Source organism: Lutjanus erythropterus, chromosome 13, assembly GCF_056507025.1.
Source record: "Lutjanus erythropterus isolate fLutEry1 chromosome 13, fLutEry1.hap2, whole genome shotgun sequence".
Lineage (NCBI taxonomy): Eukaryota > Metazoa > Chordata > Actinopteri > Lutjaniformes > Lutjanidae > Lutjanus > Lutjanus erythropterus.
The window spans coordinates 4,348,590-4,367,360 of NC_139329.1; the positions used below are offsets into that span (position 1 = coordinate 4,348,590).

Consider the following 18,771-nt stretch of genomic DNA (forward strand, 5'->3'; position numbering starts at 1 on the left):
CACAACAACTTCCTCTGCTATGATCCTCTCTGTCTGTGACAGCGTGTGACTGTCACATCTCCTTTCACCTCTTCCACACGTCTTGTATGTGCAGAATGTCTACCAGATCTATAATAAGCTCGATGTGTGAAAACATATTCTTGTTTTCTGTTCTTGTCTGTGTGCATGCTGCAGGCTCAGCATGTTGAGAAAAAAACAGGAGTCATAAAGTCTGAACAAAAGAAGGATGATTTGAGCATTTGAGCTGCAGTCTTGGTAACTGCCCTTCTGTAAAGCAAAGTTAACGTTTTAGACTTTAAGAGAACAATCGTACATGCAGGGAGTTTTTACACGCTCTACAGTGAAATGTGAAACCTTGCTGAAAAATTTATTTCATTTAATAAAAGTTAAATGGACTAAATAACCATATTTCAAATGAGTGCAAGAGTCAGGTTGAGTGAAGTCCCTCGAGAGTCTGCCATGTTGTACCGCCATGTTTCTACAGTAGCCCTGAATGGACAAACCAAACCCTGGGCCTCATGCAAGAACCCCTCATATGAATAGATTTGTTCTTAAGTGTTGTGTACGAGTGATTTAGGGGAACTTGTCACATTTACCAGTTTCTTCATATTTTGAATTTTCTTTCATATACAAACACAGTCTACAAGGTCCAGGCCTGTCATGTGCAGTTACTGAAGTTTTTCACAAATGACTGTGTATTTCATTAATTTAAAGACATTAAAAATACACTTCATAATTATTCTTCAGATGAAGGGCTCATTGCATGGGTCAAACAGTCAGTCAGTAAAAAATCAAAAATGCAAGGCTCCTTCAAAAACACCAAGGCACACTGTAAAGTTTGTATAAAGTTAAAATTTCATTTATTTTACATAGCAAAAAGAGTTAAAAATGACCAACGCGTATCGACCAACACAGGTCTTCATCAGGGTCAGACAGGAGTAACTTGCATGCCTATGCTGTGTTACACTAATGAGTTGAGTGGGAGCGTAGATCCCTGTCAAGACACACGCCCACTGGCCAGACACCAAGTGTATCATATATATACATATATATATATAAATGTGTATATATATATATATATATATATATATTTAGAAACAGCTGATCTATCAGTGGGACAGTGGCTTCATTTGATTTTCTCTTGTCGAGTGCACACTGAGGTTCCTCTGACAGAGTTTCAGACTGCTGAGCTCTGGTGTACAGAAGCCTGTTTAGGTGATGGGGAAAAAAAATCCATATTATTTTTCATGTTTCTCATGGATTGAATTGTGGATGCAGGTGTACGTCTGTATCTATGTTCATACAATATTATGTTAAGGTTATACATGGATATGCATGTTTGTATTTTATCTGCAGGCTCAGTACTTCTGTGTACATGCACAACACAATATTAAGTGATTTAAGTTTACTTATTTAAAAAGTGTATCTATATATGTACACTTATTTTCTGTTTGCTCTGTCAACATGAACTAATAAAAAGTTTGTTCACAAAAAATAATAATAATGTGTCATGATGAAACTGGTGATTTACACTCCTACTCTTTATACCTGATTAAATCATGTTTTGGTAAAAATCTGACAGAAATCTAGGAGCATTTTTATAAAAAATATATATGATTGCAATAGCATATTTTTACATCAGTAGAGGAGAGACTTACCTTCTTTTGTTCATTTTGAATGGCCCATCAGATTGTGGGCTGGTTAGGTTCTTTTTGGTTCCCTGCTTGTTTTAACAAAATGAAATTTTGCAACTCTCGACTCATCTGATCACGTTAGACCTCTTTTCTTGGTAACCAGCTGGGTCATAACAGTCAGATATAGGGAGTGTACTACTATATTTTTTTTTCCAAATTTGTCCCTTTAAAAAATGAACAGACCTGATGTAGAATATTAGAAAGTGAAATAAAATTCATTGAAATATCTGTAAGAGCACTTAGGTCCAAAGATCTGCAGAGTTAAATGAAGTTGTGTTGAAGTGACAAAGTCTCTAATGCCTCACTGCTTGTCTGTCAGGTCTCATAATTGGCTTTCTCACTTGTACAAGCACCTGCAGGTGAGTCGTGTACACACACACACACACACACACACACACACACACACACACACACACACACACATACTTGCCTGCACCCACACCAGTAAAAAATGAGACAAATACATTCTCATATGCACACACAGCGAGTTACTGTGCAGGGTGTGAACACACCTCAATCTGAGACGAGAATCTTTGTGGGATTCTCACACCCCATCTGACAAAAGTCACCTGCAGCCACACTTACTGATGTCATTAGAGAGGAGTCAAGGCTTTCTGTTACTTCTGCTCCTCAACTTGAATCCAATTAGACCTAGTTGGGAAGAGCTGGGCTGAAACTCTCCCTTAGTAGCTCCATTTCACATCAACAGCGGATGAAAAGTGGATTTCTAATTTTTTTTCCCTTATTTTTATTACATCAAGTCAACACCTAAGAAAACAGCTCACAAATATACTGTATAGGAGACGGTTGAAGAGTTCTCTCACTCAAAAAAAAAAAAAATGCTGTAAATACAAGGACAAGAAAGAGAAGCAGGACCAGAAACAAGCAGACACAAAAAACTCTTACTATGAAGCAACAGAATCAGAAAATGTTGGGTTTTCATCACCAGTAACTTAACAAGACAAGACTATCCATCTGAAAGCGAACATGAAACAGTGAAATAAAGCAGAAATCTTTAAGTACAAACAGCAATGCAGGAGCGAAACTAAACTTCAGATCAATCTCTCTGCTCTCCTGCACACACGTAAGTTGAGTCTTGCAACACAAGCTTGTTTGCTGGGGAGAATCGGTCTGGCAGTCATAGAGACGTCACTGCGTCACGCTTGGAGGCGGGTCAGGCATGCTTGGGCCAGACTCCGGAGATGAGGAAACAAGTCAATTAATGATTAAATGATTAATTGCCAAATAAGAATTTAACCAAGTAAACATCCATTCATTGATAATCTATCATTAGTCTAGAAATGGAATTAATTGCACCTCATTTGACATAGTCGTTTTTGTTTGAGGACCCAAATAAAATCTCCTGTGACCCATCTGTGGATCCCAACCCAGCCTTTGGGAGTGACTGATCTGGACCACACATAAGCCTATACACACCGAAGTCAACCTGCATTTTGTGTTGTGAAATATTAAAAATTGATGAAGAAAAAGAAATTTACTTTATGAGAACACAGAAGAAAAATGTTATATAACTGTTTCTTCTGGGGCTCATCTGACTGACCACTGACTGAATGAGCCAGCAGTCACATATGAACAATCTAACCTTTTGTCTGATCTGACCAAAAAGTTGCACAACGTGCCACCACCAGAGGAGAGGAGTTCGTTTATGTTATTGTGTGACTTTGGTGTTTAAAATGATTTATTTCAGATTCCCCAAAAGTCACAAACTGTGAGATGAACATTTTAATGGCAGGCATGATCACTGTGTGCACAGCTACATAAAGTCACTGCTTGCTAAAAACTGTAACTTTCATATTATAATGAAGTATCAACTTAAAAGCTGCACATTCACGTCCCTGCATCTAACTGCTGCAAGTGTTGCCATCAAGCCCTGTGTCTCAGTATGTCTGATAGAAACTTTAATAGCTACCAGCATGAGACACTGATCAGCCAAGCACATCAGCATAGTGAGATCCAATATGTCACCGCCATGCAGAGAGAGAGGGAGTATGTGTGCGTGTGTGTGTGTGTGAGAGAGAGAGAGACAGAGAGACAGAGAGAGAGGAAGGCTAGCTGCATGTGTGTCTTGTTAGCGCTGGGTGTAACAGTGGAAGTGATGGCAGTAATGTGGGAATGACAAAGGAGCTCTGACTGTGAGCTATATGAAGACGTGTGAGATCAGCGAGAGTTCTGCAACATGTCACATCCCCTGGTGTGTGTCTGTGTGTGTGTGTGTGTGTGCGAGTGTTCACACTTAGGTAAGATGGACACTGTATGTTTGTGTGATCTGACAACCTACAGCTACTTCTTATACGTCCAACACATTAACAACTCCAATGTGTAGTCAAATGTATAAGCCACTAAAAATTAATCAAAATCATATTTTTCTTGAAGAGACAAAAATGAAAAATACATATATTTCCCCTGGTGTGGAGTGCTGTTTATCCATTTAGAGTTTTGGTGTGAGTTACAGAGTTTTGGAGATTTCAGCTGTAGAGATATCTGCATTCTCTCCAATATAATGGGACTAAATGGCACTCAGCTTTTAGCGCTCAAAGCACCGAAAAACAAAAAAAAACATTTGAAGAATTCAAAACCAGTGTCTCTCTCCAAAAATCATAACCACATATCTCAACATAATCCACAGACCTTGTTGTGAGCAGTTTCATGTTGAACTTCTTCTTTCTTCTTCTTCTTTCTAGTAGGAAGAAATGTCGTTCTGGTGGATTCTACTGCAGAAAGAAAGTAGATCCTACAATAAAGTGCTCACAACAAAACTCTAAAACTCACTAAAATACTCTAGCTGGATTAACAGTACTACAGGCCAGGGGGAAATATATGTATGCCCCTTAAACTTTTCCCCTACCATCATCATGTCAGCTTTTTAAAATGTTCAGTTTGGCTTTGGCCAAATCAGTCTCAGCAGTGTTTGGTCCCTATAGGTAAATAATATTATTCCAGCACTATAGACTAAAATAGCAGATATGGTATACATTGTTCTTGAGTTGGATGCTATGGAAGAAAATCATATTGCTGGTATCTTAACAGATATTGTGATATTATTCACAATTAGTTGGAATGACCATGTTTGCATCATTTCAATTTTCATCTCTGAAAAAAGCTAATAAAATCATAATAATGTGATGTCTGTTGTGGTCTGTACCAAACAAACAGGTTTTCTTACATCTGGAGACCAAGATTTTTAGGCCAGGGTATCTCTTCAACACTGCAGAACTTCATCATTATGCTGTTTGTCACATATTTTAGGCCCTCCTGTATCAAAAGATGGCAGCTTGTGCAGTTTTTTGCACTCATTGCATTTGACCACATTGTCAATATTTCAATTAACTGTGTAGCCTTGTATTATACCTTCTAAAATTCACATTGGAATTATCCAGAACAAATGGATCAACAAAATCCAAATTTGAGGATTCACATTAACATGCTTAAAAGGGTTCAGTTAGCATGTTTTGTAAAGGTCTGCATTTATGACAGTCACCTATAGTCTAACGATTTGCTAAGCATAGCTCTAACTTTTTTAGAACACTTTTACAAGAATAATACTGCAATATCAGATTCAACTTAATGCTGGAACTATTTTTCATCCCAGTCCTACTACTCTCAAATTAAGTTTGCTTCTATTTTGAAACATGACCTACACTGTACAACATCATACAGAAATTCAGTGGAATCAACTATTCTTTTCTCTTTCACATAAAGGTACAAGTTTCATTTATTTCAAGTTAATTATTTACCTAATTAAATCTTTTCAGATTCACTCCACAACTTAAAAGCAAATCTGACTGAATAGCTATTGGTTCTACATATTATCCTAAGTTTGTTAACATGCTAATAAAATTTTTGCTGGTTGAGCTTCTTTTCTCAAGTTCAGTTAACCCACAAAACTCATAGGACAACTTTAAACTAATTATTCAATCTATGCTCAGTTAGATAACAATTTTAAGGCAGATGTGGAACACAAGTTTTTAAGTTGACCCACTTTAAAATAGTGGTGGAAAGTAACTAAGTACATTTACTCAAGTACTCTGTGTAAGTACAACTTTAATATAGTTCTACTTCACAAGTGTTTCCATTTGAAGGTACTTTATACTTCTAATCCACTAAATATCACATGAAATATTGTACTTTACTTACTCCACTGTATCTAACTGCCTCAGGTACCTGTTACTTTTCAGATTAAATTGATTAAACAGATTTAAAAGAGTCAAACTACATTACAAGTAATGTACATAAAGTAAATTAGCTCCACCACTTTCAGTTACAACATTAATAGTAGCCTAATGACATAATAATAATCATTGAATAATACAGATACATCGCATCAACTATAAAATACTCCTCCTTACCTTCAAAGCTGTCCACAACCTTGCCCCTCCCCTCCTGACCTCCTCCACATTGCCTCACCCGCCCGTACCCTCAGATCCTCTTCCTCCATCCATCTCATCGTCCCCCCCGCCCGTCTTGTTACCATTCAGCCGCTCTGCTCTCCAGCTCTGGAACTCACTCCCACCTGACCTCCGTAACACAGACTCACTACCACATTTCAAATCCAAACTCAAAACCCATCTGTTTAAACTGGCTTACTCCCTTTGATCACAATTGCATTGTCTAATTTTAAACTGTATTTTTGTATTTTATTTTGTCTCTTTAATCTTGTGTCTGCTTTTATGTTGATGATGTAAGGTGACCTTGAGTGTCAAGAAAGGCGCCTATAAATAAAATGCATTATTATTATTACTATTATTATTATTATTATTATCATTATCATTATTATTAACTATAATAATAATAATAATAATAATAATAATAATAATAATAATAATAATAATAATAATAAATAAAGTTTTTTTCTAATACTTTAGACTTATATATAAAGGACCTGTGTGTCAGTGCAGGACTCCCTACAGTTATTTTACAGGGAAATTGAAGGTTGCAAAACAAAGAGCTCATTCTAAGGTTACAAAAACTTAACAATTCTCACTTTCAGATGATGACACACTAATGAAGATACACTTAGGATCATTATATTTCTTTTCTGTCAAATTTTGCCAATAATCCTAACACAATAAATCTGACACACTGGACCTTTAAGTAAAAATTTTGAACATAGGACTTGCTTGTTTTACAGTGTGAGTTTATTGGTAAAATATTGAAATACCTCTCCTATCACTGGTTTCAAATCATTTAAAATAAAACAGCATAGAAACACAAAAACCAACAACTAAAAATGCTGCATGGTAGTAGTAATGTTGTTATATTTACCTGCTCCTCACACACATCAGTGGTCAACACACTCTTAAACCAGGACATGATATCATAAATTAAATTCAATTCTTGTAGATAAATATTACCATATAGTGATATAAATATCCTTTTTATTTTATCGTCCACCCCTGCCCCTCCTCATGTCTTTTCTCCTCCCCCTGTCCTTGTCTCCTCTCCTTTCTAATTACCTTCCCTTCCCTCCTCTCCAGCACTCGTCCTGCCTCCGGCTCTCAGCAGGATCCAGTGGGGCCCGCTGCAGCAGCTGTACCCCAACGGGGGCTCTGCTTTCTGGGGAGGTCGCTCCGGATGGTGAGACTCACTGAACCAGCATGGGAGGTCAGATGACGGGATGAAGAGCAGAACAAGGTGACCTTTTGACCTCTGACCTCTGTGTGATCTATCTATCTGTCTGTCCATCTATCTATCTATCCATCTGACTAGTAATCTGTGATACTTCAATCATACACTAGAGGGCGCTGGTGGTTCAACAGTGGCTTTTAACTCCAGCATGTTGCATTTCTCTCAAATCAAACTTTTGAGTGGGCCGCACTATTGACCCTGACAGAAAAACATGCTTTCCATTAAGATTCATTTCTTTTCCCATGTGAAACCACTTTATGCTCTCATTTTACTTCACTTTCACTTCTGCACCAAAGCTAAAGACACTAATGGACGTCTTTGAAACAGCATTAAAATTATGTGACACTCAAACTGCCCCTTCAGCCCTCTGAGCAGTGCAGCTGCACAGATAAATGACACAGCTCCCCGCACATTTTTCATTTTAAAGATGACCGCAGCAAGCTGACACTTTGGAGTTAATAAACCTTTATTTAAATCAAAGAGCAGATAAAAACATTAAGGCAAGACGAGCAGCGAGCGTTGAGCTGCAAAATGGAACATCAAAATTTAACTATACAAGGCTCGACCCATTGATAAAAAAATAGAAAATTATAAAGCCAGAGAAAACAACAGAACACAATGTGAGAAAGAGCATGTGTGCGTTTTGTCTGTTTGTGTATGACTGCATTCAACAGATGTGCTATGTGTGTGCGTGCATGCAGGTGAGATGTGTGATTTAATCTGTGTGTGTGTGTGTGTGTGTGTGTGTGTGTGTGTGTGTGTGTGTGTGTGTGTGTGTGACCATGAGTGAACGGGTGCTTGCAGGACATTTTCAGACAGTAAAACCATAAAGTGCTGTTATTATTGACCTTCGCTGACTGAAGGGGTTTCCAGCCTACAAATAAACTACAAGTCAAGCAGCTAGACTCTCTAGTACAGAGTTAGTAACAGCCAACTAAAGTGCAAGTGTCACCATATGAAACAAGGATCTGACATACTGGAGACATTATTTGCATTCTAGAAGCAACTTGTTAACCAGCTTTTAACAAAAAATCATTCCTTTTTTCTTTCTACTGCAACAAAAAGTTTTGTTTTTCCTTTAAAATCAGTTGACGCAAACACTTTCTGTAACGCCCATGTCTATAATGCATTATGAACACTCAAATATGCACAATTCTTCATAAAGTAATCCTAACAAATATCATACATGTAATAATAAAGTATTTTATAATGACTTATAAAGGTCAAGTATCATAATACTTGATATTTGCTGGTCACTCACTGACTTTCTTTCCAGTGGTTATAGTGTATTTTAATTATCAGGGTTGTAATACATTATATTCATTTCATAATGTATTATAATCACAGTTATAATCTGCTCATAGCACTGTAAAATTATAGTCATAAACATTCATAAATATTCATAATTTTACAACAATAATCATAACACATTACAAAGCATCAAAGTACTTCAGAATTTCTACTCATGAACTTCCTATTTCAATTTTTTGGTGTTATAACTGCCATAGTTTTCTGATCATTTTATAAATACTGGTACACTTTATAGTCTGCTAATTGTAGTTACAAAGACTCATAAATATTCATAATGCTTTAGCACAATTATAACACATTTTAAAGCATTTTGTAATGACATTTAAGGTCAAGTGTCATAATACTTAATAACTGCTGGTCATTCACTGATTTATTATAACCTTCCTCAGCAAATAACTTCACTTAAAGGACCCAATTACAACTACGAATAACTTATAATCACATTACAATGCATTACAACAGTGATTAGTCTTATAATGCATTATAAAATGAATGTAATATATTACAGCAATGAGGACTGTAATACACTATGATCACTGGAAAAAATGTCAAAGCATTATGAATATTTATGAGGGCTTATAACTATAATTATACAGTGCTTTTTTCATATAGCTCAGCACTCTCTTTTTCAACAACAGTATGTATGTTCATAATGCATTACAGACACGGCCATCATAGGAAGTGTTACCACTCTCTGTGATTTAGGTTTTCGAGGTTCGTGACACATCTTGTTGTGTGTTGAGTATTTACAGTTGCAGTCAAATAAGCAGCACAGTGGGGGAGAAGGCGGCACCAATTACTGTAACATCTCGCTGAACTGCAGACGAGGTTTCTTTTCTACTCGAGGATGTGGGGCGCGAACGCAGCAACGAAAAGATTTCTAAAACTGTTTGAATGAATGCAACTGTTCATGAAAGACTGCAAATGATTTTCAAGCTTTCCCGAATGAATGCCGTAAGAATTGAAATGATTAGGAAGTGCTGTTCAGAGCTGGAAAAAAAATAGTGATGCAGAAAGTGACAAGAAGCAGGACTTGGAGGCAATAACCAGCTAAGCTTTCCTGTCCTGAGGTGTCCAGTGGTGGTGAAAAGCTAATCCTAACTACACAGGTAGGATTCATTGCATGGCCTGTGGGGCAGCCACGAGCATCCTCCAAGAAACAGAACGTCTGCTGGATAGATTTCTGTCTGCAGGCATGGCACAAGAACAGTAAGAAGAAACCACCGAAGGTTCTGCTTCTGGTTGCACCATTTTATGTTAAAATGGATGAAAGAGACTCGAGTTTATATATAAACATCAACCTGTCATCCAAACTTCACAAAGGACTTTCTCCATTCCATTTTATTTTTGTATTTTCGTCTGACAATTTGTGAAATTCACTTCCTTGTTGAGAGTTTGTTGAGTTGACTATGTTAGCTTAGCACAAAGAACAGGAACAGGGGCCTGACAGGGGCCTGGTTACTTTTAGCAAGAGACAGTCAGTATGCTAAGCTAAGCTAACTGCCTGAAGCCTTATATTTATTATCCTGCCATGAAACTGGTATGAATGTATTCATGCAACTCTTGGCAAGAAAGCATATTTCCCAAAAAGTCAAAGTATTCCTGTGAATGAGAACTTGTTCAAGCAGAACAGTGGAGTATTTGCCAAATCACATAACTTTAAAGGAATAATCTGGATTTTTTGAAGTGTGGTTGTATGAGGTTCTATCCACAGTCAGTGTATTACCTACAGTAGATGGAGGTCGACATGCCCTCAGTTGAAAGAAGCAGAGAAGAGAATCACCACATGAGTTAAGCAATGTACTGCTGTGGACAGGCTCAGCAGCAAAATGCGTTTTAGCAACTTAAAAGGGACCATCAAAATATCAATGTATGCTATATTTAGAATAATTTCCCTGCTTCACCTTGCTGTCAGACACCTATTTCTGATGGGAAACTGCAGTTATATAAGCTAAACATTGCTCTCTTCCTCAATCGGACTCCTTTTGCAATAATTTTATCCAGCAGAACACGGGAGTTGTTGGTCTACTCCTGCCTTTATCTGTTTTTGTGTGTTCTTTTGTGACTTCAGTGAACTCAAACTAACCTTTTAAAACATCAAGGTCACACAAGTCTTGTGTTCTGCGAAGGTAAAATGATTAATTTAATAAAAGGTGTCTGGTTGGTTTGCAGAGAGGGATATATATCTTATATAATAATGGTTTATCATCAGAAAAGGCTGTCTGACAGCAAACTGAAGCAGTGAAAATATTCTAAATACAGCTCACACTTAGACTGATATTGATTTTCTTTAGGTGACGAAAATACTTTTTGCTGCTGCCCCTGGCCATACTACCACGGTACTCCTGCTGCTTCTCCAAACCAATACACTATGGATAAGTACCTCATACAATCCCACTTAAAATAATCTGAATTATCCCTTTAACCTGTTCAACGATGAGTTCCAAGTCTGGCTATGTCCCTTCTCTGTCTGTCAAGAGAAATGACAGCACTGATCCCTTCATTTTTAGTGGACTCCTTCTGTCTAGAGATTTAATATACGAGGAGACAACAAATAGGTTGAGATGCCTCATTAATTTCCATGAAAGTGCAAAAAGATTAAATGCTTCTTGACTAAAACTAACTTAACCCTAAAAATTCTTATCTCATCTGGATTCAAGTGAAATATAGCTCCTAATTTAATATTCTTATAATGGCTTCGGGAAGAATTAAAAGCTTTTACTGATCAGTTTTTATGCAGTAAATGTGTTCATTTAGAAGCTTTTGTACACATAGAGGTGTATTCCTAAAGCTACAAAAGAAGTGGATCACTCCTACCGTCTTTCTGTACATGAATTCAGTGAGAAATGTCTGCATGAGAAAAGTTCAACAATTTGTCGAAGCACATGTAGGATGAACAGTGAGTGCTGTTAATAACTAACCAAAACTGGACCACATGATTTGAAGTTGTTTCACATGTATGTATGCATTTAAAAAGAGTGTGAGCGTGTGATCTTGACTGCTGGCATGTTTATATTTGTGCTATAAAAGTCTTTATGGAAGCTACAGAATGTCTTTTATCAAACCTTTTTTTTTTTTTTTTGAAGTCTTGTCATGGTCATCTCACCTCAAGCACAGGCACAAAAGAAGGGAGTAAGAACTGTCTACACTTTTATTCTAAAGCACACAATCATCAGATTTTCACCTTCTTGTGTGTAAAAAGTGAGAATTTAAAGAGGGCGGGTGAGGTTTCTAGACGGGGCTTTGAAAAGTCAAAAACAACCCTAACACTAACAGACACAAAGAACTCAGAACAGACAGTGACTCGACGTTTGACTTTCAAACTGGTGTGTGTTTGTGTGCGAGTGTGTATGCGTGTGTGGTGTAAGAAGCTGCCTGCAGACAGGCAGCGTGGTGTCACTCCTGGAGAGCCCAACCTCCAGAAACCTCCTACACCACAACACCACCACACTTCATTGGTTGAACAGGACTACAAGCTGATAGGCTGTTTCAGCGGAGTGTTTTCATCTAGTAACGTTTTTCACCTTCTACGCTCAAAGCTTGTTAAATACAGACTCCAGCACGTGCAGAAATCACTCCAACCGTCTTTGATTTTTTGCAAACAGTTTCTTTGAATGTTTGCTCTTTAGCAAAAAAGCAAGAAGCACAGAGACATGAGTAAAGTGTGTGTGTGTGTGTGTGTGTGTGTGTGTGTGTGTGTGTGTGTGTGTGTGTGTGTGTGTGTGTGTGTGTGTGTGTTTTTCCCCATCCATCTCTATTTCTATGCGTCTGCATATGCAAGCCCATCTGTCCATCCATCCATCCATGTGTTTGTGTGTTTATCTGTCAGTCTTCTTGGCCCACGCGAGGTCATCTGATCGCGGTTTCTGCCCTGTGAGTCGTTGGATCAATTGCTCCATCCGTCTCCAAAAGCCCAGCTGGTCCAGAGGATAGTTACACCAGCCTGGGACGTGAAGAAATACGGAGAAAAAGACAGAAAATGGAGCAGAAAAAAAGTCAGGAAGAGAGTCAGGAAGGTGGGGAAAAAACATGCAGAATTCAGAGATACTGAAGGTTTCTACGTATTATTAGATAATGCCAACAACAAAAGTAATTCATAAGCAAAGTAAGAAATAACTGAAGGCCTTTACCCACAAAGACTGTTTTTTTTGTCGGAAATTGTTTCACATTTAAAAATCAATAAGACCTCACATTATATCAATCTCTAGTTCTTCTGTCTAAATCGAACCTCCCATCTCACCCTCATCATCATACTAACATGACAAAAACAACAAAGACAAAAAAGACGTAATAAGATGTAACAGACTTAACAAAACAAAAAAGACATCATAAGACATAAAAATTGTAGCAAGATGTAAAAGACCTAACATGACACAAAAGACATAACAAGACAAACGGGACATAACAAGATGCAAAAACTAACACAACAATAAAACAAAAAACAAAAACGATGCAACAAGACGACATGACGCAAAAAACAAGACAAACAGGATGTAACAAGACGTAAAGGTAGGAACAAGGTGTAAAAAAACTAACACAGCAACAAAAACACCAAAAAAAAGACAATAAGGACATAACAAGATTTAAAATTGTAAAAAGACATAAAAGACCTAAAACAACACAAAAGACATAACAAGACAAAGAGGACATAACAAGATGTAAAAGACGTAACAACGTCAAGCAACAAGACAAAAAATGGAAAAGCCTGAAAAACAATTCAAAAGATGTGACAAAAACATGTAACAGACAAAAACGATAACAAGACAAAAACAATGACAATGATTTCAGAGCCTCTACTTTAGTTTTTACTCGAGTAAAGAAGTTGAATGAGTACTTGTACTTTTTTTTACATTAGTATCTGTATTTCTACTTGTAAAGAATGTGTGTACTTTTGTCACCTCTGCCATGAGCTAAACACTCAGTTACACTTCTGTACTGACCTGAAGGACGGCTCTGATGAACACGCCTGACACGTTTTAGACAAATCAGTCCACAGTCTTGGATCCCTGAAGGGATTTGCTATTGTATTTAGATATTTGTTTTGTCTATGGCCCCGCCCACTGCTCCAGCAGCACCCACAGGGCGAACACTGCTTCCAACCATCCTTTCTCTAACCTCCATCCTTCCCCTCCAAACATCCTGGACTCTTTTACTTTTTCTTTTCTTCTTCACCTCAGATTTGACTTCCTCCACCCTCTATTGTCTTTTTTCCTTCCCTCCTTTTCCCCACCTGCACCCTGATCTCCAGTTCTTCTGTCTACATCGAACCTCCTGTCCCACCCTCATCATCATACTCAGACTAGACTAGCAGAGGGGTGGAGGGATGAGGGGTTTCTCCCAGGAGATGTCCTTAGCCCCTACTAACACACGGAAACACACGTTCACTCGCTCACACAGACACACACACACAGACACACAGAATTTTACATAGCCATGAATGTACTGTGTGTTTAAAGGGATAATTCAGATTATTTAATGAGATATTTATCGATAGTCAGTGTATTACAGACGGGTCCTGAACTGAACCAATGCAAGGATGATACATCACTTCATTTTTCCAGCTGGTCCGGTTTACATTCACAAACGCAAAATCCAAACAGTCCAGAAATTGTAAACACAGGACATGTGGTGGAAATGTCATTTAATTACTGGACACACAGTTGGTGGATAAAAAGACAACAGACGACCAAACGACTACTTGAATATTGTTCATCGTGGAGCAGCGCCATGTTCTGTTCATGTTGGTGTTGGTCTGGAGCGCTTATCAGCAGAGTTTAGAGGACCATGCATTAGAACGTCTTGTAAAATGGTGGGTATTAAGTAATTTAATAATTCAAGCAATTTAACCAGCAAAATGACAGAGACAATGGTGTGCTTCTGTTATTGGTTCAAATGGTGTTCACAGCAGAAATGAACAGTGGTCCGAGGACACCCCTTCGAGGCGGACCAGAGAGCGGTTGTGTTCAAACCGATCCAAACGAAATGCACCAAGGCCATCAGAGCTTCAGGGTTCTGTGCAACCGGACTAAACAAGGCTGGTGTGAACCCGTCCTCTGTGTATGCTGTATTGTATGCACCTTGCTGTCAGACAGCCTTTTCTGACAGGAAAGAGACATTATTCATTCATTTATTCATTGTCCATAACCGCTAATCTCTGAAGGGTCGCGGGGGAGCTGGAGCCTATCCCAGCTGACACTGGGCGAGAGGCGGGGTACACACCGGACGAGTCACCAGTTCATTGCAGGGCTGGCATATAGAAACCACTGCACCACAGCACCGCCCCAACAGAGACATTAATATAAGCCAAATATCACTATCTCCTTATCAACCAAACTCCACTGGTGAAATCCATCATTTAACCTCACAGAACACGGGAGCTCCTGGTCTACCCAGTTGCCTCAGTCTGTTAGTTCATTTCACACTATTGTGTGACAGGATGGTTCTGATTCACTAAAGTTACACAAGAACACAAACAAACTAACAGATCGAGACAACAGTAGACCAGCAACTCCCATGATCTGCAAGGTAAAATTACTGATTTCAACCATGGAGTTTGGTAGGCAAGGAGAGAGTGATATTTGACTCATATAATGGTGGTTTCCTGTCAGAAAGAGATGTCTGACACTAAGGTAAAGCAGTGAAAATATTCTAAATATAGCATAAACTCAAACTGACATTGATTTTTTTAAGTGGCTAAAATATATTTTGCAGCTGACCCTGTTCATGGCAGGACATTGCTCAGTTTCTGTGCTAGTACTCATGTTGCTTCTCCAAACTGGGGGCGTGTCGCCATCTACAATAGATAATACACTGACTATGGGTGAGTATTTCATACAGCCCCACTTCAAATAATCTGAACTATCCCTTTAAGAGTAAACACATTAATGTGTACAGTATGTATGGTTGCCAAGTACATTCACATGTACAAATGCATACATGCATGACTGTGCAGTAGTCTCTGTATTGTACATACATACTGCTCCCACATACACACACACATCTATGCTGAGCATGATACACACATGTACAAGCGTCACTGCCTTAGAAGCAGTAGAGCAGTCCCTTGATATTTAAGATAAAAAGCCTTTTTACTATTATTACACACACACAGGCTGTACGTTTGTATGTGAAGCACTTGCATAAATGCACTTTTACTTGTTAAGCTCCCACACAGTCAAAAATATGAGCACACATGCAGAAACAAAAAAGTCAGATGCACAAGCGTGTGCGCACACACATTAACACACACACACACTGGTGAGAAGCAAATAGAGACATACACATGGGCTGTGTGTACTTAGGCTACCCTTGTCTGACGCTCACACACCACCTCCCATGATGTGTTTGCATAGGGTGCATGCTATAGCTGCGGGGATGTGTGTATGTGTGTGTGTGTGTGTCCCTCCAGTGACCCTCTCTCTGCTGGAAGACAGTAAAGCAGCCAGCGGTTTTGTTTGATTTCACTCTTTCTTTCCCTCCATCTCTCGCTCTGTCTCTCCTTCTTTCGCCGCACACTCCTCTTTTTTTTCCTCCAAATCCCTGCTTCCTTCCCACCCTCTCCTCGCCCTCCCCTGTCCTCCACCCCCCACCCCCCCACTCCCCTCTGCCTGTGAAGTCCTATTTGTTAGAACAGACAGCAGGTTAGCATTAAATATACATGGGGATTGTCAGCCGGTGGCGAACACAAAGGCAGCTAGGCGGGCCCCAGTGGAATCCAAGCCCGGCCCAGGCAGCCAGGCTGGGGGAGCAGGGGGCCGTCGCTGTCCCCTGTGGGCCCCCCGACCGCCACCAGCCCACCTCCCACACACACACACACACACAGGTTAGAAACCGAAGAGGAGGTCAAAAAGACTAGTACACACAGATGCTCGAGTATGCAGATGTACGCCAGCGTGCGCGCGTACATACACACACTTTCCCCGTGCCATCCCCCTCAACTTGACTCACACACACATCTGTCGTCCGCAGGGGCGCAGGGTGACGTACAAGCTGAATCCCCCCTGTGTATCCTCCCCTCTTTTCTCTCCCTCCTTCTCTCCCTCTCACCCAGATGCACACAGAATACTGAATGTGGATCTATTACGGAGGCCTCGTGTCTCTGAAGACACACACGCACGCAAACAGAACATTTTCTTTTAGTTATTTATAAGAAGCCAACAGACAGACAGACACGGCCGCCATTTTGTCCCAATCTGCCGAGAATTGTAAGTGAAATTATTCTGGAGTCATCAGCTTCAATTATGGCGATCTAAAATGGCCGCCCATAATATCCACACTGATAAACATCTGTCCAGTAGATTTTGATCAAATATTTTGACCTGACCTAAATGTATACTGAAGATCTACCTCCTCAGAAAGACATTAACCTTCCAACTCATATGCACACAGCTCTGATGATGGAAGCAGGAGCAAAACTGTATGTTTTATTTTTCAAATGACAACATTGGTTCCCCAACTTTTCCAGTCTGAGACCCAAAAGAGAAATTTATGAAAATACATCATGAATTGCGATAAAATCTACAGTTACAAACTGAAAACAACACAGCAAAATTGAGAATGAATTTAAAATGATCATGAAATGTATTTATCTCATTCTAAAAGTACATCACAGCAAAAACGTCTCACCACATCATCACAAATTTGCACTGTCCACTGAAATGCAAGAGGGCTTAAAAATTTATCTTTAAATTAATTTTAGGAGGCTTCATGCTAAAACATTGCAGTGATGGCCTACATTTCTCATAAAAGTTTGCTGTTTTTATGTTCCAAAATGCAAATGTTACTTTTTGTTAGTGTTTGCACCATGTTCTGTGCAGATCATGGAGGTTTGTGTTGTTAATTACCATTTTTTGTGCTGGTTTATAGTTTTAACCAATTAATGAGGTGGCTGTTACATTTTTTTGCCCCAGCTGTATTTTGCTACTTTGTTTAAGATCTTGTTATCTGTATTATCATCATCAAAGATTTGATGAAGCAGCTGAGAGAAGAAACGTGCACTACATTTTGTCCTGTTCTGGCCCTACGTTTGGGAAACCCTGCATTAGTCTGATAAAAATCAAAAACTACTTGCTCTAGTATTATTTATTTTTTTGCTTAGCCTACTTTATCTTATTTTTATTGTAAAAGAATCCATTTATATGTGAGAATATGTTCATGTCTGTCTGAAAAGTCTAGGTTATGAGCCATCCTGGTGGTGAATTTGTAATGTCAATGTCAGTGCAGATCTCTGGTTCAGGATCTCTGTTGCATGTCCTCCCTCCCTCTCTCCCCACTCTCTTCCTTTGTGCCATCAAATAAGCGCAAAACTGCAGTCTTTTGTTCATGATCCTGGTAACTGTGAAGAAACCTACACTTTTCCATGTTTGAGCTTGAGAACGTGTTTCTCTGGCAACAGCTTGTTTCTGGTAGTTTTGACTTTTATTTATATGTAACTGTGTCTGACTTGACCCAAAAACTTTAGTCTGGTCTCACTTCCAACTCCTCAGATGTTGACAAATTGTCACCACCCACCACCCACTCACACAGACGCGGCTGGTTCCCGCAGCTGAAACCGATGCACCAGGCTTTTCAAGTGACTTCACTGTAAAGCCTTCCACATTGGTATGAGACGTCCCGGGCAGTGGACATGGTACAAAGAGGATGAAAGTCCACACATGGAGGAGGAGGAGGGTGGATGGAAGGCACAAACAATCGGGACTTTCACCCAGGAGACCGAGATTCATCAAAATGTTATTAAAAGTTGTAAGGTACATGACCCTGCATGCGTCGCTTGACTTTTGTCACATGACCTACATATTGTGAGTCGCTTCAGTGACACGTGACTTTCATAGTCTTGGGAACAAAAAACACACTATTTAGTCAGGATAACAGCAGCTCTTACCTGTAGTAATGCAGTAGTATGTCTCATGCGGCGAGACATGGTGGATGCGGTGGTGTTTCCGTGGCAACACCAGATGCCAGTCCTGGAGCAGCATGACCCAGCGCGGGAGGCCGAAGTAGGAGTGGCTCCACTTATGAATCTGATTGGTAAGCGTCACGAAAACCGCCAGGGCGAAGACATAACAGTCCCAGGGATAGGACGGCGCCAAGGCCTCTGAAAGAAACGACAAAGAAAAAGAAT

At 39.3% G+C, this 18,771-nt stretch overlaps 1 protein-coding gene across 1 annotated transcript in view; it reads right to left on the reverse strand.

Moving 5' to 3' along the window:
- Positions 1–10,111: 10,111 nt before the first annotated feature.
- peds1a (plasmanylethanolamine desaturase 1a) overlaps positions 10,112–18,771 on the reverse strand; it is a 61,233-nt gene continuing 52,573 nt past the window's right edge. Inside the window, exons 5-6 of the mRNA XM_084734880.1 lie at positions 18,532–18,744; positions 10,112–12,594 (exon numbers count right to left, since the gene is read on the reverse strand). Of these exons, the coding sequence (XP_084591006.1) occupies positions 12,470–12,594; positions 18,532–18,744 (338 nt within the window). The 3' untranslated portion in view covers positions 10,112–12,469. The remainder of the gene's footprint in view (positions 12,595–18,531; positions 18,745–18,771) is intronic.